The sequence below is a fragment of the Gymnodraco acuticeps genome, unplaced genomic scaffold, assembly GCF_902827175.1.
Source record: "Gymnodraco acuticeps unplaced genomic scaffold, fGymAcu1.1, whole genome shotgun sequence".
In the NCBI taxonomy this organism is placed as follows: domain Eukaryota; kingdom Metazoa; phylum Chordata; class Actinopteri; order Perciformes; family Bathydraconidae; genus Gymnodraco; species Gymnodraco acuticeps.
Window position 1 is genome coordinate 3,223,602 of NW_022989974.1, and position 24,597 is coordinate 3,248,198.

Below are 24,597 nucleotides of genomic sequence, written 5' to 3' on the forward strand. Positions count from 1 at the left end.
AAGAAACTTGGGAATCTGAAGAATGTATTTGTGCATTGATGTGCGCCGTAAACATGGAAACAAGACAGTGATTGAAGCCAGTGGATGGCGGGGGCACTTCGTCTGTGAAGGACTCAGTTGAGACCCGCGAAGGTCTCATTTTCATTAGGATGACTGATCCCCATGTATGGTACATAGATCACTACATGACAGGGTAATTCAGTTCAACATTATGCACCAGCTGACAAGAACATGTGTGGAAAATTCCAGTGTTCACATACACGGTTACACTTACGGGGCTGTAGAGGAATCTGAGGGTCTGATGGGATGCAAGCTACACACATTACAGCAAAGAAAACAAACATAAATGTGCCTCTGCAGAGAAATAGTGTAACAGAATGCTTATTCAGCTAAATACTGAAGCTGTGGGAAAATAATGTTTTCAGAAAGGATACCAAAAGTATAAACCCTAGCATAAAAACATAATCTAATGTTTTTATTTTTTGTCATCCCCTCAGATCTGACATATGATTTACAGAAGAGTGGACAAAAGCTTTCCACGGAGACTGTAGGACTCATCGCTATCCCAAAAATAACACCTCAGACTCAGCCGCATTTCACACACACACACACACACACACACACACACACACACACACACACACACACACACACACACACACACACACACACACACACACACACACACACACACACACACACACACACACACACACACACACACACACACACACACACACACACACACACACACACACACACACACACACACACACACACACACACACACACACACACACACACACACACCACACACACACACACACACACACACACACCACACACACACACACACACACACACACACACACACACACACACACACACACACACACACCACACACACACACACACACACACACACACACACATACACACACACACAACTATACGTCATAATCTGCAAGTAGCTTTGTTTCCCATTAAGATCTTTCACAGCATCATCTAGAAATTAGTTATTTCCTCAGCCACCCGGGGCTCCAAAACCATCACTCACATGCCTCTGTTGTGATTTCAGTCAGAATGGTGAGTAAATACAAAACAGCACTCAGGTTTCATGCTTTTGCATCAAGCCACACAGTATAATTCATTGTGACATTTTTGCATCTCATCCACACATACAAACGTTTGCCGCCCCTCTCCCGGAGAGAGACGTTGTTTACTCAGGACATGGGAAGGGAACATGAGCGGACAGAGCGAGGTCCGGATGCCATAGGTGAGTCAGCATAGACACTGGAGAGGCAGACACCGTGTTTTCCTCCACTAACACCCACTCCACTGCTGTCTCCATGAATGGGAGCTACTCCTACGCCTGTCGTCCTATCTGATGGCATTGATACTGAACATGCTACTCACATGTCGTAGAGTCTGTAACCCATGGCGGAGCCCGGTCTGCTAGACTGGGACCCGGGGTCTCGCGCCCGCCTGGGGTCCGTGCTGCTCACCACGGCGCGCCACACGCTGGGTTTGTCCATCCTGTATGCTGGTCAATGGGACTGCGTGACTGAGACAGCGTGCGCACACGGGCTCACTCACATTCACTCTCCCCTCTCCCTCCCAGTCACAAACACAAGACAGCAAGAGGGCGGTGTGTGTGATGTAACGAGGAGCGTCCAAGAGGCTGGCGGCTGGTGGGGGGGGGGGGGGGGGGTGGCTGCTGATGGAGGAGGAAGGGTGGAGGGAGGGTTGTCATTGAGCCAAGAAGCTAAAGGAGCTGTCTGTTAGGAACTGATGTAAAGCCTCTGTTTTAAAGCATAGAGGATGAAGGGTAGGTCTGTACTGGAGTCAGTGCCTGGGGGGGGGGGGGGGCACTCCTAAATAAAAAGCACGAGGAGACGACCTGCAGCAGAGCTTCTGGAGATTACGCTGCCTTTCATAAACACAGAGAAGCATCTGCGTACGCCTCTCTCCACCCTCTTATCTGTCCTGAGTAGTACAGTCCTCAGCAGGGCCACAGGATTGGCTCCTTGGTCTCCATAGAAACAGGAGGATGTGTCAGAGGTAGGGCTCATTAACATGCCTTCTGTCCCCTCCCTCCCATTTTGTTTTCACTCCCTCTCTCTATTTCTCGCTCTCTCTTTTCCCATATCTCTTCTTCTCATATATTCGCCCCCCTACCCTCCATCTCCATCCGTCTCTCTTCTGAAATCAATGCACTTTTCTCTGTAGTGTCTTTCCAAACAAAAGGGCTTTCCCGTCCAGTGAGGTTGGTGCAAAAAGGTAAAGATGATGAGTTGCTGTGGTTAATTATGTCTGCAGAAAAAAGAAACACTACAGAACTTAGACAGAGGAGATAATGGAAGCAAATGAAAAACTTAAATAGATAATTTTTGAGTTAACGACTACCTTTCCACCATTCCCACAAAGAGAAATAGAAAGTATATGGCTTGCACAGAAATTGCATCATGTACAAGTGATGCCAAAAGCAGAGAGGAAGTGTGAAATATTGAGCAGAATAAGGCTGCATTACTGAAGATGTCATCTTCATTCTGGGAAATAATAGATATGGCCTGCAAACTCAAGATGGTTTACACATACAGTACACTGCACTGTGCTCCTGTTAGGACAAAGATGGTAGTCTTGTCAACAGTTTCACCAGGTAACAGCATCCAAAGCATGATGGTAGGCAGGCAGAAGATTGTCTATGGAGACAAGCTCTCATCAGGACATAATAAAGCTCCAAACAAACACAGGCACACACACAGTGGGCTGAAGACAGAAACCCAGGGCTGATGGCTTACAATCTCCAGGGGAGGATGTGTTTCACCCCGGGCAGACCCGATAGCACACAGTGCTGTCGATGTATTGAGTATTAACGCCAAGGTGACTAGTACTATCAGACCTTTATCTTTTTCTCAATTAACTTGTGTAGTGGCTAATTGTAGGTGTGCGTCATCTCACTTCAATTACACTGGCTGTGTACTCTGTAATTACCCAGCACGAGTGCTGATCACTCCAGCGCTGACGTGCTCTTGTCACTGAGCCATTTGTGCGTGCGTGACTGTTTGTGGGCCTGTTTGTGCACTCTTGTTTGTGTCAGCTCTCAGTGCAGAGTGGAAACACTGTATATTATTTCACTAAAATTGCTCATATTCACACATCCAGAGCAGAACATAGTTGGTTTCCTCAGAGGACAAACCCTTTTGCATTTGTGGGCACTAAATGAGCTTTCCTTTTGCGCCACTTTTAGCCATTTAAGAGGCCAAGGCAACGGTTTTAATGCAATTTACTTCTCATTTCAACATTTAAATTGTGGGAAGCAGAAGATATTGCAGCCCCCTAACAAGTAGACTAGTTATCATTCTCAGTCCTTGCTAGCACTGCCTAGAAATGAGCTGAATGAACTAGAAATGCCACATATAAAAGCCCTGCAGAGACAGTTAATCAGTGAGCTCGTCCGATAAAATTCAAAACACACTTCAACCAAAGCTTGGCGTGTAATTTAACCTCCAGGTTGACAGTTGACCAAATTCTCTGTGTCTGTATATATGTATGTGCACGTTTGGTTAAAGGTTGTGGGGGGAGGGGGCTTTCACAGGACTCACGGTGTACGGTATCTGCAAACCCTGAGCAAAATGTGTTTGTAGTCCACACACACACACACACACACACACACACACACACACACACACACACACACACACACACACACACACACACACACACACACACACACACACACACACACACACACACACACACACCACACACACACACACACACACACACACACACACACACACACACACACACACACACACACACACACACACACACACACACACACACACACACACACACACACACACACACACACACACACACACACACACACACACACACACACACACACACACACACACACACACACACACACACACACACACACACACACACACACACACACACACACACACACACACACACACACACACACACACACACAGTGGAGCAGAGCGCTGAGCCAGATGCTCTTTCAAATTGACAAATAACCTTATATTCATGGTTTCAGCAATGCGCTCTTCAACGCAGAAGCACAGACTCCACACACAAACAAACACACAGGATGCAGTTATTGTAATATATATTTATATTTCTGGCCTTGGGTGACCCTCCACACATCAAGGCTTGTTCATATAAAGATACAAATCTTGCATACGTTGGCTTTCTTGTGCCAACCTCCCCGCTCCTCTGTCACCATATGGCTCCTTTAAACCAGCTGGCCCTTGGTATAATGTGTGCTGTTGGACTATGGCTGTAGGATTCTGAGCAGCACTCAGAAGCACAGATGCATTGAATGCACACACAAAGAGAATGCACATTAACACACACCGAGAAGGCTTTTAGTGTCACAGGAAATGATGATGATGAGTTCCAACCTAATGACATTGAGTCTTTCCTCTTGAAGACAAAGACAAGTGGAGAGCTTATAATCACCTAATGTGAAATCTTTTGCTGCATGTCACAGCCTCTTTTCACCCCAAATCTCTCAACCACAGTTTTATCAATTAAAAGCTAAAAGGTCCATCGAATGATAAGCTGAAAAAAGACACATTGAGGTTATCTCATATTTTTAAAGTAGAGCTGAATTAAATATTCAATAAACACAATGTTTTGTTCAGCAACTACTTTGTCATATGTAATGTTTGCTGTTTATATGATTATGTTGGGGTTTGGAAAGCTTTAAAAGGTAAGACGGTGAAAAAAATCATTAGATGCAGCTCTGTCCAAATAATGTTTCCCTTGTTCAGTTGTTGCAGTTTTGAATGCATCATGCTACAAATGAGAAAACCATAAAAAAGCCTCATGAGTTGATCAGCTAAAATGGAAAATCACAGAATGTCCTGACATCGTTCGTTTCTCGCTGAATCGGCTGCTGTTCTCTGCTGAGTGGCCTTAGCTGATATAAAGACAGATAACAGAGATAAACAACTGCTGGAGGTCACAAAACAGCAAGTTCTGTACACTTGAACTTTCCAAAACTGATGTAGTACTTCTTCCTATCAAAGTACACGCTGTTTATCCTCTAGTAAATCTTAAAAAGTACAAACTGTAGTGTTACTGTGCCGCGTATGTATCTGTCTACACTATATGTAAGAACAACAGTACTGGAGGAACTGTCTGTTCACAACATTAGGAAGCATTATATCGTCCTCGGCTGAGCTGCTCAGCGGGGGTCCCGTCTCTTCTCAAGAGCTTCCAGCCCACTTCAAAACACATCAGAACGGGAGAGAGAGAGAGAGTCAAAGAGAGAGACAAGTGGGAGAAAACTGACATTGACTAAAGCACTGAGAGCTGCACACCACAAGATGGCAGTGCATCCCCTCCTTGTATGACTTACTGCAGCCTGATGGGATCAATATGACTGAAAACATTCCCCCCAGGAGGATTATTGTTAGGCACATGTGACAGACCAAGGGAGGGAGAGCACATGCCTCATTTAGCAACATTAGTTAAACATATGTGGATTCAACAAAATAATCTTTCCTATTCCTTTTCATCACAGCCAATGTTATCTAGTGATTTCAGCATTGTTATGTTTATGTTTGACTCACTTAAAATACACCTACTGCATAAACTTTACGTTCCACAAAAACATTTTCTTAACCTCTCCAATTAGTGTCAACAGCTGGAACAACTGGACTCCCCATAGATAGTGACCTCCACCCTGTGCTGAAGAGGAGAAGCTTGGTTTCTCTGCTGTGGTTTCCATGTAACAACAACGCAGCTCAGCGGTTGCTCTCTGGCAGAGGGCACAGCGCTGTGCTAAAGCTCCTTCTGTCACAGACTTGGCCGCAAGCCTGAGAACATCAGAGGAGGAAGACAGACGAGCTTTTCATAGCGGGCCAAACAAAGAGCTGTCTCTCTGCTCCTGACTGAAGTACACACAGAGCCATCACTTGACCCCCAGGATATCTGCTGAGGCTCTGACTGCTACTGCAGAAGTTTACGCTTGGTGAAAAGCTGCTGTCAGTCATATTGATGTGAAGTTATAGCAACACTAACACTCTGCACTCACACGAAAACATACAGTACACATGATGTGTACCGTGAAGGTGTGCAGATCCTTTACCTGAAATCAAAAAATACAAATAAAAGTAATGCATTTAAATCTTACTTAAAGGGGACCTATCATGCAAAATGCACTTTTGTATGTCTTTTATACATGAATATGTGTCCCCGGTGTGTCAGGGAACTCACCAAGTGTCAGAAAACACAACCCTCTCTCTTTTCCTCTATACCCAAATCTCGGGGCTTCAACGGATCTGATACAGACTGATACAGATTAGAAAATTCTCTGACGTCAGGAACGAGGAGCTCCGCCTATGCAACTCTCCACCTATCAGGAGGAGACAGCCACGGCCATTGCTGTTCGAAAGCACTGGAGACGCTGTAGTACATATGCCAGGCCTGTAGGTGGCGCTGTAGTCTGCCACAAAAGCAGCGAAGAAGACTTCTCAGATTCAGCCCTTGCAAAAACAGGGCTGGAATAGAGCAAATAGAGCGAAATGAGGCATGGCTAAAATGCATGATCTGTTTGGTATTTTGAAAAAAAAACTTTGCAGACATGTTTTATATAGGTATGGCCCTACAATATATTATTCAAATATAGCATGATAGGTCCACTTTAAGAAAAATAAATGATGTGTCATCAGCAAAATATACTTACAAATATATACAAAATGCCGCCTGTCCCTCATATATACACAATGTATTGAAGTTACTATTATACCTTATACTACTTATACCTTCTTCATAATCTACACAATGGCCCCTGTTGACTAACACAGCATCAACAAGTAGAAAAAAAGAACTGGACTGAACAATAGGATTGAAAGACAATTGACTCTAATAAGGGGATGAAGTGCAGGTGGAGAGGTCGGAGGAGAAGCTCAGGTGAGGGGAATGAGGTGATTAAGGAAGAGGAGAGGCAGGGATCTGATTTACAGAGGAGGATCTGTGAAAGCAGGGAATGTGGTTGAAAGTGTGTACATGGGAAAAGGAGGGAAAGGAAGCACAGGAACACAAGAGTAGAAAAACAGCAGACAGAAAACAAAGGCTACAATTCAGTTGAGTCTGGGGGCTTTACAGAGCCAGCCTGGTACAAGATCTTAAATCAAAGGCCAATTAGAATGGGGATTAAGTATTCATTAGGCCATAAATATGCAATATCACAGAGTCATAATGGAAAGCTAGTCCAGAGCTCCTTGATCAGGTTGTGCTGTTCCTTCATGTCTCATTTTTTATGACCCAGGAAGGGGGAAACAAAAATCCACCCTCAGAATCTAATCCCTCTGTCATCTGCACTTTCTACTCCTCACTCGCAGGAGATCTCATCGCAAACACAATTCAGCACCAGTAATATCTTGTTGCACATACACAGACAAATCCCTCCACTTGAGAAATAGAGCTGAAAAAGCAGCTGAGAACAAGCGATCAGGCTCTCCAGTTTTATTACCTGGGGAAAAGTATGCCTCGCTCGCCTTGCTCTCTCACCTCATCCCAACAAAGCCCCCCCCCCTGCTCGATCTGAGCAGCGAAACAGAGTTATGGATTGAAAAAGCCTCCTATCAGACCGGGAGATGAATCTAAAGCGCACAGAGGACTCTTTGCTTGATATTACTGTGGCATGGAGCTGATGAAAAGATAAGCTATGTGAGAGACTCCCACAGTATCACTAATCTCTCACTACATCTAATTTACCAGGGAAGTGGAAATGGGGAATACAGAGAGAGAAAATCATTGGTTAAGAAGAAAGGAGGCTTGAGGTGGATCGATTGCGCTTGTATCACCAGAGGCTTTTAAAATCACACTGATGTCACACATTATGTTTAACTTGAAATGTAACACCTGTGCGCTGTCACTAGACAGGTGGGTGTCTTTTCATTACTGCTGAAGAGACGCATTAACTGCAGGCACACTGTGCTTGTTCTTCCTTGACTGATAAAAGAAAAAACTTCTGCCTCTCTGAGTTATAACAGTTACATATTTTGTTATAATGAAGCTGCTTGTTCATGTGCTGAAAGAAATAGTCACATATAATGTCACGGCCAAATGACTGCTGCTGACATTATGAGTGTTCGTTGCAATGATAGCGCTGTGACAGTACATTTTGGTTATTATGGGATGATACCAAATCAACATAATCGTGTGCGTCCACAATGTTCTACAACTCTCGCCTTTGAGAAAAAAACAGAACAGAGCGAACAGAAGATTATCTGAAGAAGACAAAGTGCTAGGTAACATCTTCACAAGTCGCCTTACAAGCAGACCTTAAAAATGTCACGTGATCACAATTCATCATCACCTGTATTTTTCCATATCAAACTAAAATAGAAGAAGTCTCTGTATGTGTGTGTGTGTGTGTGTGTGTGTGTGTGTGTGTGTGTGGTGTGTGTGTGTGTGTGTGTGTGTGTGTGTGTGTGTGTGTGTGCGTAATATGCAGTTATGTCAGTCAAATGTCTCTACATCTGTTCATACGATTTACTTTACACTTGACAGGTGAATTGCTGAAAGCCCAGGGAAGCACAGTTTCAAGTGTGAAGTTATTTGAAAAAGCTGTCAAAAAACCTTACTACTGTGTATTAATACATAACATGTGTACATTATTGTACCTATTGTGAACAAAAGGTTGTTATGTGATGAACTCCTGTGTAAAGAAGGATCATTATTTAAATGTGGCCAATAAAATGAGTTTTTTTTTTTTATTTAAGCCATATTTCAAGAACTGATTGTGACAATACAAACTTTACTGACTTACTTATAAATATAGAACGTTTTTTTTGTTAAAACTCTGAGTCGGAGATGATCAGCGACATTTTGGTGCAGCACCAATTTAAATGAAGTGTTTAAATATCACAAGGACTCGTATACATGTGAGACACTGCCAACACTGCTACGACTGAATGCTGGCCAGCATTTATTGTATTGTGTTATGATCCTTTAAAATAGTTTATGTGTGGCTTTGCTGAATGCAAAACTATGAAGACAGACACACAGAACAGACACACATGAAAACACACACACATTTCCCCCTCAGCCAAAAGGATCAACAGCAGAGCAGAGTGAAGTGAAAGGCACATGGCAGAACGAGCCTTAAACTCTCCTTTGTTACTCAGAGTCAAAGCAACTTATAATAAGCCACATGGGCAGAGTGTAAACTGTGTTTCCAGTGATCCAGCGCAGCAAAGATCCTGTAATTAACTCTTAGAGAATGTGATGACGAAACAGAAGCTGGGGACTTCAAAGACAAACCGAGAGCGTTCCCATGAGTTCAGACACATTACGGAAGTGGGCTCTGTTTAACAGGCCCATTAAATCATTGTGCTGCTGTGATTCCCCATCTGGTGAAATCAAAACGTTACAATACTAACAACAGTAAATAAAAACGGGCAATAAAGAAAGAATTCAAACAACTGGTAGAATTGTATAGGAAGTGGAAGGTTCTTTCATGGCTATTTATTTTTTTAAACACACTTTTAAAGTCTAACTCTCAAGCACAACAAGTGCTCCTTCATTTCCCAAGGCCTGTTTGCTGCCACATTTAATAAATGTTTACTGTGCCGTTAAGCCCAAATGACCTCCGATATGATCAAGGCCTTACAGAGAGAATGCGGCGTTAAATAAACACAACAGCTGATACAATGCAGGGTTCATGAACTTACACATGGTAATAGTTCTCCTTCTCTACCGCCTGTGTCACTCGTTCACCATATTCCCCCCCGCGGCTGAAACATAGCCTCATGAGCTGCCTCACACCGTCCAATCGTCAGCAGATAACACTGTTTGCAGCAGGCAGGCCGGGGGTCTGTGATCCTATGAAGCTATTGCAGGAATCAATAGGCTCTGCAGTGGTATCATTAGAGGGCCGGGAGATAATCACAGGTTCTGTTGTGAAATAGTCATTCACCATAATGAATATCATAAAGCATCTGAATTATTTATACATCCGATGGAGCTCCTGGTCCAGATCTGTGCAAATGTTGAGACGTCAAATCAGAGTCGAGACCACAAATAAACGAAGCATTGCAATAATATCCGCTTGACGACCTTTAGGTAGTACCATGGGAGTTTTAAGAGAGGGACGTAAACTCTTGCAGAAAGATTTACACTTCACCCTGACCGCACAGCGTCACGTGTACCTCTGTAGAGCCCGCCGGAATCTATTCATCAAGATGTGTTTCTTTCATTGAAGATACAGGGATGACGTTGTTTAATCATAACTGGGTGTTTGCAGTTCATATATTTATTTGGTTTGTTATTTTATCTTTTCTTGAATATCATTTACCTCTGTTATGTATTTGTTTGTTTATCTGTTTATTTATTGTGTTGTTTTTCAATAACAAATGCATTTCTTTCTTTAAAAAAATAATAATTTAGTTTTGGGAAAAGGGGTGAGATTAAATAAGTGTAAACTTCTTCCCACCCCTTTTCGGAAGTTTAATTAAGTAGATTATTTGTTTATACATAATTTAGAATCAGTAATATTTTTGTATATCAATTTGACACTACTTAATTTTGTATTGTATATTAATTCTCATGTTACATTTTTGTTTTACACATTCGAAATAAATCTAATCAAATCAAAAAATCGAATCAAGAGACAGAACAGGATAGGCACAATTAGATACACCGAGTGAGAGAGGGTGGAAGAAGAAAGAGAATGTCTGAGAGAAAAAAGGAATCAAAAGGGAGAGGGGAGCATCTTGGGTTTTAAAAAGCATCCATTCAGCCTTGAGCGGGGCTTGGTGGGTGCAGAGAGGTCTTCACTCTGGACAGGACTGAACTGGAAGGCAGCTGCAGACCATGAATACAGCAGCAGGCAATCCTCCAATCAGTTAAAACATGCTTTCTCTCCATGGCACTGAGGAACTGCCACAGAGGAAGTCGTTTTCCCCCCGTCTATTGATGAGGTCATCTATATTCCTACGTCAGATATGGTCATATAATTTATAATGCGCTGCTTTTGTACCGTTTCCTTTCAAGTTGCAGCCACATGCGTTGAGATCAATTCAGAACCTTCCCTCCTCAGTAAACCGTACAGAGCAATTATCCTGTCCCGCAATAAGCAGCAATCCTGCATCCCTATTGGCTCGGCTGACTGCTCCACTTTCACTGTGACATACAGTAAACACACTTCTTGCTTCCACCTCTCACTGCTGCAGAGCACTCTGACCACACAACAGTCACGGGAAGACAATACGAGCAGGAGGGCACATCACAGTCTCCACAAAAGGCAATATTTTTCACAATGGGGTTTTCTTTCATAATGGACCGCTCTGCAGCAGTATGGAAGAAGATATAAGTGGGAGGGATCATTACAGATGAGGACACGGGGGAAATACTGAAAGGCTGGAGCACAAAATAAACTTTGCAGACTTCATAATGGATCGTAATGTTGACATTATGTTCAGTAAGGAGCAAAAGCAGCCTCACAAGAAGAGGGGTGCTCTCCAACTTACAGCAAACTCACCCAGGGCCTCGAAAACTTTGTATCATCCGGACCCTTTTCGGGCTTTTAGTTTTTTATTGTATATTATATTGAAACTGAACAAATGTATCGACTATACAGCGCCAGTAATACTGAAGTTTTGGAACTTATACTTATATCGATATTTAGATTGATAAATTATGAAAATCATTTAAAACCCAAATACTAATCAAGTTACTAATCCATCAGAAATTGTGACCAAGGCGCTTACAGTATGTGACATTTAACAGTTGACAACATGAATGTGTCTAGTGATTAAAATAAATGACATTGTTTCCTAATTACCTGAAGACAATATGGCATTCCTATAAATGTACTTATTGGCTGACAACTACATTGATATTCATATATTTGCGATAATTGGCTGAAATATTGGAGAGAAATTATTTACTGACAAATCACAAAACGTAGGTCTTTGTCTTGTCAGATATGTATTTGAAACTTTACAGTATAAGCACATTTAAATGCTTTTGTTGACTTTGATGTTTAACTATTTGTCAGCATTTATCCGTGCTGTACTTTCTACTCTACTTCAGTTTCTATATTCAAATTAAGTTAAATAAAGCGTTAAAGATCAAAAGGCCATTTTGACCTCTTTTACTTATAATGGCATTCAAGCCATTTTTACAGCTAATGGAAACTTGAAATAATCTAGTTTATAGTTAATATAAGTAATTCACCTTTTTTATTTTACTTTAAACACTTCACATTTGGCTCTTTTATGCTTTACATTTAAATTTGCTATAATTTCTCCCCAGGCTTTATGGCCAGCTGCTGATTGACATTGAGCAGTACGGGAAAGTCAAGACTGGAAGAAATGAAACACCTTGAGGAGGGCGACTGGGGGTTATTCTGGGAGAGGTCCGGTCATCTACCGCCTCTGGTTCAGATATTCACCCAGTAATCTAACTTGGTGATACGCGCACATGTCGGAAATCGTTGAGGTCACATCTTGCTGTCCAGGTTCTTGAATCCCACCGCTAATTGAATTTCCTCCCCAGTTTTTAATTATCACCCCGACCAGGAATGCAATTTGGTAAATTAAAAGAGCTAGAACAAATGGTCTGTAAATAAATTAGAGGATAGACAGAAGATTTTATTTAATTAAATCAGCAACTTTGTTTTTTGTTAAAGTTGTTTAATAAAGCAAGAAGTAAAAATATCCCTGATTTCAGTCTCAGGAATATGAAGATGTGATGCTTCTGTGTATTATTATTTTTAATATCTTTTGGTTTAGGGCTCACAACGTGATGGACATTTTCCATTAGGTTTTTGTCTTGCTTAGATAAAACATTACATTTATATATCGGAACATATTAACTGTCTTCCAAAATCCTCATTAGTTGCACCTTCAATTAAGCTTACTGTATACGTGTTATGCAATCACTAAAATCTGCCTTAATCAAGTTTGCGTTTGATAAAAAGCCTGCTAAAAACGTTTTAATTTTAGTATCTCTTTTCTGCAAGTGCATCTTTCAGAGGGGTTTTCAACAGGTTACCATATGTCTTTTATATATTTCACAAAACAAACCCTGCAAACACCGTGTGAGAAGTTTCCTGTTTTGCTCCGAGCATTTAGATGTGTTACACTCGGGTGGTATTAAAGTGAAAACAGTCCATTTGAACAGTTTGTGGGCTTTTGATTGTCATTTATTTTCTACGCTGCTCCTGCTGATCATCTTAGCAGGGTAAGTGGCAGAATCACCACAACAAGCGCTCCAAGGACATCATTAGTTAACTATATTGACTCAAATATGCACACTCAGGCTTTGGAAATAAGCCATCCCATCTAAGCTGTTACATTGCCTGTGCATCTCTACTGTACATCTGATCAAATGCATGGGATTGCTTTGTCGCCAGGTCAGGAGGCAGAGAGAAAAGAGGAAGACTGCATGAAAAAAAATGTACATATGTGAAGAGAGAAAGAAAAACACAATTCAAAAAAGATCCCTGGGGTATCTGCTATTACGGTCTAGAAGCCGCTCTGAGTTGATCGGTGGCCCCCAGAGATCCAGCTCTGGCATTAGGACCGTTGTTTTTCTGCTGCATAACGCTACCACTACAAACACTTCCTATAATTAAACTTTTCTTCAAACTTTTCCAATATGATAACTCAAAACATCTAAAACAAGTGGAATGGATTCAGCGGAGGGCTCAGCACAGCAGCTCACACATGGATATATAATTAATATTTCACTTCCTCTCTTTCCTCTAATGCCCCACAAACACATAGAATATACGACGAAGATAAATCACTCACTGAGAGCCTCACACAGACGCACTGCTGCAATGGAGAGTGATTACCCAGCTATTTTGTTCACATTCCTTTCCAGATAACATGTGACTCACTGCTCTACAGACACAACTGCAACATCCTGGATTCAGATCTGGCCCAGGACCTTTGTCACTTCATGTAACGTGATGTTCCTGTCTGAAGGAAATCATTCATAACAACAAGTTAACCATGACAGAGCAAGGCCTTTGTGATAAATGTTGTTTTCAGTTTGATTTATACAGTATTCATACTGTCTCTCCTGTCATTTGACATTTCTTGTGAGTGTGCAGTGAGGTTTGAAAAATGTGTCTCGGGCACACATTCAGAGTTTGAGCCGCCCACTCACATTCATTGACACAAATGAGAAGGACTACATTGTCTACGACAGAATAAAAAACAATACACAATAGAATCCATCTCTCATATCTGGGGAAACATTAAAGCAATCACCTGATATAAATCAGCAAAGTTCAAATTACGGGGTGTTTGGCTGTCATCATTTCAAAATTGCCTGTGTGTGGCCGAACACAAGCAAACAATGCTGCTGAGCTGGAGAGGAAAACAATCAAGCTCCGATCACAGCCTTCATCTTGTTTGCAGTCATGATCGATTAAACCTATTAGCCTTCAGCTGTGCTTGAAGATTACTTACAGAGCAACAATCACATGGGGACAATTAGAGAAAATGTGTGAGGTGTTAATCAGCGAGAAATAGTTCCTCCTTTCTGCTGCATTACCAAAGTCTAAAAACAACCCACAGATGTTCCTACTCATCACAAAACGTCTGAACACGGCTCTTTGAAAATAGAGCACTGTCCCACCATGCAATTTTTGGGCTGAACATGAACCAAAAGTGGGCTATGGATTAGGCTCACATTGCTTTTTGATGATGAAACACAGCACTAGGAGGCATTTTTGAAACTCTGTGTTTTTTTGAAGCCCCCTCAGTCTGTCCTACTGATGCAGCACTCTTGTTTTTGTAGAAGTCTCCGCACAGGCTAATGGCTGAGCAGCGATGAAAGCTCATGTACTCAGGCATCACCATTCATTAAGCCCTAACATAATGATCTCCTCCTACAGTGCATTGGTAACTAGAGTTCATTGTGCACATCAGGACCAGCAGCACTGAAACTGCTGTGTCACAGGAAGCTGATGACTGGAGAACAGCTGCAAAGACTCAAACATTAGGGCACAGGGACGCTTTCAAGCTGTCAGGACCGATTTATCTGCCACAGAAAGGCTAATTACTGGGGCATCGATATGAACTGTGATGACTTTCAGACATTAACAGGGAGAGAGTAAGACAGGAGAAATACTGCTCTGCCTTGGTGCTGGAAACAACAAACATTACCCATGTATTCATTAAAAAAATAACATCTTACTGTACCCAAAGGAAGCAGAGTTCCATTTGCGGCAGGGGGCGACTCTTCTGCAGCCTGTAGACACCGGCCTCCCGGGGTTTTCGTGGACTTCAACCGGTAAGGAGGCATGTCTCCTACAGGGGGGGCAAACGAAACACACATCTCAGAGTGCTGACATGGAAGGGCAGATGTAAAAGAAACCTTTAAATTGTATATGACTGCTCTGCATTCAAATCATTCATTTTCCCTCAGAGGGTTTCCACAGGGAGTTTGTGACTTTCATATTTGTACCTCGTGTACTTCATTTTTCACAGACTATTTTAGAACAGCAGTACATCATGTTTCTGTCATTTAGCAAACCGGGTTATATGGAATTCTGTATTGCATCTTCCTCTTAGTATCACTGCAGTCCTCACAGGAAAATGACAAAATAGAGGGTTTGAAACCGGATTGGTATCAAACTCATAAACACCAGAAGGCACACCACGACACACAATATCACAAAATGAAAAGAGAGCTAAGTTACGTTTGTGCAATACTAAAATATACAACTTTAAAAGACAAGATCAGTGTGTGCATAGTTTTGCCCAATGACTGCAACTCATACATTTCATATTATGGACTCCTTTTGATAGATTTTTTAGTGCTATTTTTGATGTCTTCTTAAAGTACTTAGGATGCATTGCTAGTACAATAAAGTGCACTTCGCAGCGGTACTTTATATGGTTTGGAACTTCTTTGTCATAATCTGAAGGACTTTGTTTACCTGAATCCTATTATAGAATATATTTTTGACACAATTGTATCATAGATTGAATAATACTATATACTTCACTTTGTCAGATACCTGTTCTATCTATTGTTGGCATTGAACAACAGGGGAAAACAAAATGATCACATTAATGGTGAAAATGTGAACATGTCACAATAGCCTTTTATCAAAGAGAAGAAAAGGTTTCATGGGGAATGATCTCTTTGTAGTTGTTTGTCTGTGAGGCTCAGTGAACTGCAGTTAAAGCAGTTTTGGTCCTCTACTGATCATTTCAGACATGTCTCCTTTCTTTCCACTGGATGCCATTACCACAGAGGTTTTTCTCTCTCTCTCATCTGTTCACTGAGCTTGGCTGCTCGTCTCAGACAGACCAGGCACGTTCAGGCATACAACTGGCAGTCAAAAACCAACAGAATACCCATCTCTCTCAGCGTGTGACGTCTTCATCAGAAACATTAAGCCGACATCTGGCTCAGTGTAAAAAGCTGTCAAGCCTTTAATGATAGCCGTAGCTAATTTGATTGTGTAAAAGGAATAATTGCTCAAAGACCAGTCCAGTGAAAGCATATCATCCAAATACAACATTAATTCCCTTACATGCAATTTGTAACAAAATATACAAGCATCCTCTGTCCTTAAACACGGCTTGTTCTAATGTTATGAATGAAAATCCTACACTGAGACCCGGAGTAATATCACAGCTAATTGTATCATGGTTGCTGCCATTTTCTGCTGTTTCTGTGAAATGAATAATTAATTTAAGAAATGCTAATGTTCTGCTCTGGTGGAGAGCTGTGAAATAAATCAGACTTTTCTTTCTATCTTCTAATAGTTCCTGTGACAGTGCTGCAGAGCCGAACACTCAGACCTGTCAGTGCAATGACTGATGCACAAACACCAACAATTCATAAAAGTGGAAGCTCACACCCCGGGAGGGATGTTCCTAGACTCAAAAAACAATGTATTTGATTGGCTTTCTTTCTTCAAACCCTCAACACACACATGCTGTGGTTTGTTTAATTGCTCCTGAGGAAAGGCTTTTTAGAACAATGCCTGATTAAGGCCTGAAATCCAGTTTGCTCAGTCAAAATGGACTCACACATGGACAAACACAAGCAGGCTTGATGTCGAAGATGAGCATCGCTCTCCATGGCAACAAGCGATGGCGACGGAGAGAAGACGATGGGTTTGTGCGGCACCTGAAGAGAGATAGACCGGCCTTAAGGCACAGCCTGGTCACCTCTCCTCCCTGCAGACTGAGATCAGTTCAGCTGCCCTGACACCTACTGTTCTTTCTGGGTTAGATTTCTGACAACATTAAGCACAGTTAAGTCCACACATTGTGCGGTTTTAGAGAAAATACATGCCTGCAGATAGAAAACTGCAGCTCCATCGCTATTTCAGTGGAAGCCTCATCTGTTAGAAGCAAAAGAAGTTGGAAGAGTGCAGTCTCTTTGCTCCCATTAATGTTAATTCCTTAGGCAATTTATTCGGCTTTGTAAATGAACCCACAAATCTTTGACATTAAATTCCACAGCAAGATGAATTACTGTTTAAATTGATTGGGAACACTTTGCTTACTGGTGTTGTTTTGAGGCACACACTTTGTGAGTGGTGTTGACCTGCACAACAGCCCAGCAAAGCTTTATTCTCCTCATTGTCATCTCTACAATGAGGGTGGGGGGGGGGGGGGGGGGGGGGGAGAGGGGGCTTTATAATCGCCGCCTCTCTGTTTCCCTAACACTCTGTGGAGAATTACAGGGAAATAAAAGCAGCAGACCCCGTCAAGGCTTTGCTCCAGATGCCTCCAGTAACTCACTCTACTGCAGACCTCCGGAAACCTACTCGGGCATTTGTTTGTTTCTGAACAAACATGCTCAATAGAACAAGAACTATCGCCTCACAGTCTATGCTTTGGCCAACCAGTGAAGATGCATTTCATCCATGGCTGTCCCCAATTGTTTACTTTTGAACATTTGTGTAAATGTATCATAAAGAGTGTATTCATTCTTAAATGATGGCCAAAATCGTTTGTGACGTCACAGTGACCTTTATCTTTGATGAACAAATTGTAGTCAGTTCACTTGATGCCCAGAAAACATTTGTTCTAAATTAGAAGTAATTCCCTCAAGGCGTTTCTGAGAACGTGTTGATGAGAATGCAACAGAGGGACAGCCCAGAAACATAATGTCTCAACCAGGGTAGGATTTTCACCGGCGGCCATGACGGTCATGCCGTCATTGCCCCTCGGTCTGGCCGTGAAGCCCCGAAAATAATTCTACGTCCTACGGCCACCGCGGCCTGTGTGCCCCTGATACTGTTAACATCTCGAAGTTGCTTAAAAAGCGTCAGAACAGTGGTTTCTGAACTGCATTATGCTGCGTTCACAACGGACGTGATGCGAATATTCTCATCGCTCTAACCGCTGGAGTTTCACCGCGGCTGTCAGCTGTGTTTACTCATAGACTGTATATATATAACGGCCCGTCTACACTACAGGTGTCAAAAAATGCTTTCAACGCTTCGCCCATTCATTTGAATGGGGTGACATAGGATATTTTCAAACTTCGTCGAACTGCATTGTGGGTAGCATGGCAAGGCGTTGCAAGCATCGCGAGCGTCTATCGGCGTCAAAAGTTGAACAATGTTCAACTTTTGAGGCTCGATGCTTGCTCGAAGCTGGCGTCAGCCAATCAAATCCCGTTTTTGCAATTCCCGCCAGTACAAGCGCTAGCCAATCAAACCGCGTGCAAGCTGGGAGAGCCAGACCGCAGTTCATTTCCTCATATTCCAAACGAGAAATTACGGTAGCAAATCACCCGGTTCTTTCCGACCAGAACTATTTACCGGCATACAAACCGGAGGAACCAGGCATGGAGGGAGGTGGCAGAGACAGTGGGTGAAACTGGTAGGTTTTCGCCTGTTTGGGGATTTTATATCCAGTTTACTTCGTTTTAACATTGCTATTGCTTTGTATGTCGGGGGCGGGAGATTCATGTGATTGGTTGTTGGTCGCGTTGCTCGCAAAAAATCGCCAAGCTTCAGACACGCCCAGCTTCAAGATTTTTTGATGCCTGTAGTGTAGACGGGCCGTAACGGCCCCTACACACGGCGGTGTGCGTTGCCGCTTCAACGCTTCTGCCCATTCACTTTGAATGGGGTGACGTCACGATTCGCCGAACTGCATTGTGGGAGCAAAGCGCAGCTTCTCTCGCGGTACTCGCTGCAAAAGTAGAGCAATGTTCTACTTTTGGCGCCTCGACGGAGGCGTCAGCCAATCAAATCCCGCATATGCAAATCTGACAGTCTAAGCGCTAGCCAATCAAACCGTGTGTATGTTGGGAGAGCCAGACCGCAGTTATTTCCCATATGTCAAAAAATTGAGGAGAAAATTATCGTGGCAGTAGGGAATCACCCGGTACTATATGACCAGTCCCTCTTTACATACAGGGATACAAACCGGAGGAGCCAGGCATGGGGGGAGGTGGCAGAGACAGTGGGTGAAACTGGTAGGTTTTCGCCTGTTTGGGGAGTTTATATCCAGTGTACTTCGTTTGAATGGACAGCTAGCAAGCATAGACAGTATATTTAGCCAGCATGGATGTAGCATGAATGCTTTGCTTTGTATGTCCGGGGCGGGACATTCATGTGATTGGTTGTTGGTCGCGTTGCTCGCGTTGACTCCCCAAGCTCAAGACACGCCCACCGCCAAGCGGCAACGCACGCCGCCGTGTGTAGGCTCCGACGATTTCAGCCTGTTCTCCTACAAAAAACGACCAAATAGGTCGATTGTTTAAGCACCTTAGATTACGCCCCATAGCCACGTTTTAAAGTGTATCAACTCTAGTGGTCGTGTAAGAAACAACATGCTCCCGTTTATTCACAAATAACCCTCTCTGGAAAATCCTAAATTGTAGAATAGTTTGGCCATTAAAATGCTTTTTGATTAGATTTCTAGCGAGAAGTGTATATTGTACTTTTAGAATTCACGTCCAGTGGATGTGTAGGATCTATAGTTTGATCGATATTACGAAGATGTTTAGAGGTCTCGCCAGGATAACGTGTATATGCGCAGCTTCCATGTAAAGTTAGCGTGGGTGAAAACAGTTTTTCCGGTATCGAAGTTTTCATATTAAAACCGGATATATTCCCCTCACTGTCAAATGATTACACAGTGATATCTGCATTACTCATCCACTAAAAAACATCAGTTTATCCTTGTTAATTACACAATATTGATTGGTTTAAATGGTGTACAATGCTTTTATGTTTTTAACCTTCGATTCAGAGAAACAAATAGTTCTTTAGGAGAAGTTGCAAGTATTAAACTGTGTACACCCTGGAGGTTTAGGGGATACGAAACACAGTGGTGTTATCAAATCCAAAAAAAAACATATAATTAATAAATGGGTGAAATAATACCCACATGACACCTAAGGTCAGAAGAGCTTTATTTAACAACTGGTCTTATGTCTGTGACCCCTCCTGTTGTTCATTAATAAGCCTGAAACATGCTCAAGGTTCAGAGGCACATTTTGCAGATATGGCAGTAGCCATCGATCATCTTAAGATAAGATAAGATATACTTTATTGATCCCAAGTTGGGAAATGTTTTTGTTACAGCAGTATACTACTTTGTTCTACTCCACTACAATTCAGAGGTAGTGGAGTATTTTTACTCCACTACATTTATTTTAGTTACTTTGCAGATTCTGATTAATGATGTGAAATATAAACAACCCTTAAAATCAGACTTTAGTTACACCTGAGTCAAATTCAGGGAAGGTGATTGTCAAGTGACCAAAAAACCTATGCAATATTTTGGACGTTAAGTACTTTGTCAGACTTCATATGTATCTGTGGATAACCCCAACGTGTTTATCTTATTCAAAAGAAGACCTTAACTTAAAGTATTCTTTAATGTTTAAATAAAGCCTTATTAGTGTGTCTGTTTTGCACATCCTCCTGTTAATATCTTTGGACGTCCTGTACTAAACTGTTTTATTGTAGAGATCACTACAGTATCTTCTTGATATTTTCAAATTTGTATGTAGGCTACTCTTAATATTTAAATGTTTTCATCAAATAAAACGTATTCAACAACAAAATTAAATAACGTGCTTTAACCACTAGGCGGCGCGGGTTAAAAAACCAGTGGTGTAGTTAATAAAACATAATAATATCAAACATAATATGACTATTAACTTTATTGTGAAATTAAAACAGAACGGTAAAGGAAAATACAGTTTCAGTCTCTCGATTTGAAGCTTATGCATTGTACCATGAACCTGTATTGACCTGTAACAGTCAACTGCATGAGGAGTTGGAAAGGTAATGAATTAATGAATTAATTAAAATGTCGAACTCGGACTTCATTTTAAGGACATTTCGGCCAGGGATTTAGAGCTATATTTGTTTAACCACCGGATTGGCAACACAGGAGAGTGTGTGCACCAGTCTGCCTTGATATATGTATTCATGTCTGTGATACTCACAGTATCTGCTGCCCACAGCTGTTTTATAGAAGGAAAACCTCCTTCACTTCATGAAATCTCTGCAGCACCAGGAGGGTTAACTCAGCCTCTGAGAAGAGGAGCGTGCAGTGCCTTTCACGCACCGCCTTCACTGTGTTTACCTTCAGAATCATTAGAAAGGCTAAGAGCGACTGCACGCACGCACGCACGCACGCACGCACACGCACACACACACACACACGCACGCACACACGCACACACACACACACACACACACACACACACACACACACACGATTTAAACAGACTTCTGTTCCTCCATGTTTCGTTGTTATCGTTTCACTGAGCGGACCCGCCCCCTTTTTTTTCAAACACTCAATTTTTTGGTCCATCTGCGGCGGTAATAGGTTTTGTGCGCTGTGATAATTTGGCTGTACCTTTAGTAATGAATATTAAATGTTCATTTGATCATTGGTTTTATTATGAAAACGTTGAGACCGGAAATACTGTTTTCAACCCGTAACTTTACATGGAGGCTGCTGCATACCTCAAATCATCTTCGTAAGATCTATCAAACTATAGATCCTACATATCGACTGGACGTGGATTCTAAAAGTACAATATACACTTCTCGCTAGAAATCTAATCAAAAACCGTTTTAATGGCCAAACTATCCTACAATTTAGGATTTTACAGAGAGGGTTATTTGTGAATAAACGGGAGCATGTTGTTTCTTACACGACCACTAGAGGTGCTACACTTTCAAACGTGGCTATGGGTCGTAATCTAAGGTGCTTAAACAATCGCCCTATTTGGTCGTATGAGTTGGAGGACTTGTTGAAAGATTTCAACAACGTTTTTCCTTGTACGATGTGAGGGTCTAAGGACAGAGGGTGTCGTATTGTCATACTGATATTCTGTACACACTGTGAAGACCACTGAGACAAATGTAACATTTGTGATATTGGGCTATATAAATAAACATTGATTGATTGATTGATTGATTGATTGATTGATTGATTGATTGATTGATTGATTTACTCCTGTCATTCAAACAGGACGTGCTGGAGAGGGGGCGGGGCTTATATCCATGTAAATACTGTGGTGGAAACCAACTACGACAAAATTAACCTATTTTACCGTGATTTAATTGTAATAGACGTTTCAAAATGATGCCGAAGTAACTACATACTGACAACGGTTAGTAAAAAAACATGCTTTGACAAGTGTGCAGAGAAGACGGCAGGCGAAAAACTTTTAAAATGCGTGTTCTCTGAATGGAGCGATCTCCATTCGATCAGATCAGGCTAAACTAACCTGTAGCTGCTCCGTCCAAACTCACAACAACGTCCTAAAGACCGAATTAAAGCAGCGACTGTATTCGCCATGACACAGTCTGTGGTTTGTACATGTTTAACTTTTGTCTAGTTTCTGAAGAGATATGAGGAGCTGTGAGGAGTTGATTAAAGAGACACAAACACACAATGCATTTCAAAGTATTGCTTGTTCATATTTGGATGTTGGAGCTTCACTGTGCACTGCTGAATGATGTATGTGCAGAGTTTGACCCTTGAAGGCTGTTTCTTCTGCTCTGAAATTGAATATATTTGTTACATATTAATAGAATTTTTGATTTGATTTTTGATTTGTGAATGGGAGAAGTAGTAGATGGAAAAAATACCAAACGCTAATTATTCAAAGTAGAGTATTTCATTTTATATATGGTAATAATAAGGAGGCATAGGCCTACAGTATATGATTTGTTTGACATTGTTGATATTAAAAAAGTGATTTGTTTTCCATGTCATTCGTGTGTTTTTCTTATCAGAAAGTGAAGTTATTTAATTGTAAGCTCCAAATCCAAATGTTTCCCTCAATGGCCTTTGTGCCCTGGCATGTGGCCTTTGCGCCCTGAAAAAATGTGTGACACCAAAGGCCAAATGGCCTTGCCCCTAAAATGACGAAAATCCAAGCCTGGTCTCAACGCTCGTCTGTCGCCGCCAGTGAGGCATGAAGAGACAGAATGCGCACCGCTGAGAAGTCCCAGTCACGGATATGTCGTTCCAGCAAATACAATTTTAAATTTCAATTAGCTTCTGTTCTCAGACACTACAAATTAAAACAGTTCCAATCCATCACAATAAGCCAGCTCCCCAGGCACAAGTAAACCGGTATAAATAACAAAAGCACAAGTTCAATAATAGGCTAGAAGAGCACTTTCATCTTGTCCTCTAATTGCAATTGGTGCTTTAAAGTGTCGGGCTAGTCTTCCACTGAAGGATTTGGTCCTGTGCTAGTCTGGGTTTATGAATGGGTGCAGCATGAAAGTGCATCAGGGTGTCGAGAGGAGAACATCTTATCATCAGACACTCACTGAAGAACAATCTAATAAAAGCAGGTCACTCTGAGAGCCAGCCTGCTCATCTCACCCAGATTCTAATCATATCTGAATGAAGCCGTCCATTCTGATTACAGAACAGCACCAATTAAACACTGCCATGTTGTTATTCCCCTCTCATTAGCCAGGGAGTGTGTATGAGAATAATCCCCTCATCACCGTCAGGGCCAATCTCTCTCCACACACACTTCTATCAAACCAGTGTAAAGGAGTCTGTCAGGAGCAGGTCTTATTTATTTATAGCGCCTGTGCCAAGTTCACCGGCTCTTCCATTATTAATGGTAATGAAATCTACCAAGCCATGTAACACACAACATTTTAAACAGCCAGGCTGACTTGTGTCGCGGTGTGGCATATTAACGGGGTAAGAGATGTAAGTGACTGTAAGTCTGCTGTGTGTTGTCAGCAGAGTGTTGGCAGTGCTAGTGATTTCAAACAGCTTTGAGCTCTGATACAAAAGGGAAAGCAGAACCAAGATAAATCATGTGACTGATTCTCAGAAATGGTCACAGTGATTTCAAACTGGCTGCTGATTCACTTTAAAGAGATGCTCCTGAATATTTACACTGAGATACTTATACTATATCTATGGGGAAAGCATTAGAGGCAGCAGCATACGGAACGTTTTTAATGCACTTTGTCTCTAGGGAGGAGTGTAGTGGAGCTCAATCAGTGTGGAGAAACTATGGTGCAAATGTAAAAGAAGTGGCTTCAAACTACATTGCAATACATTCTCTTGAATTTTTAACATTAGGAATTCAGTGGCA

The 24,597-nt window shown here is 41.9% G+C and overlaps 1 protein-coding gene across 1 annotated transcript in view; it reads right to left on the bottom strand.

Annotated features, from left to right (window-relative positions):
- LOC117542982 (IQ motif and SEC7 domain-containing protein 1-like) overlaps positions 1-24,597 on the bottom strand; it is a 107,331-nt gene that overhangs the window by 48,920 nt on the left and 33,814 nt on the right. The window contains 1 exon segment of the mRNA XM_034210892.1: positions 15,213-15,320. Coding sequence (XP_034066783.1) covers positions 15,213-15,320 — 108 coding nt within the window.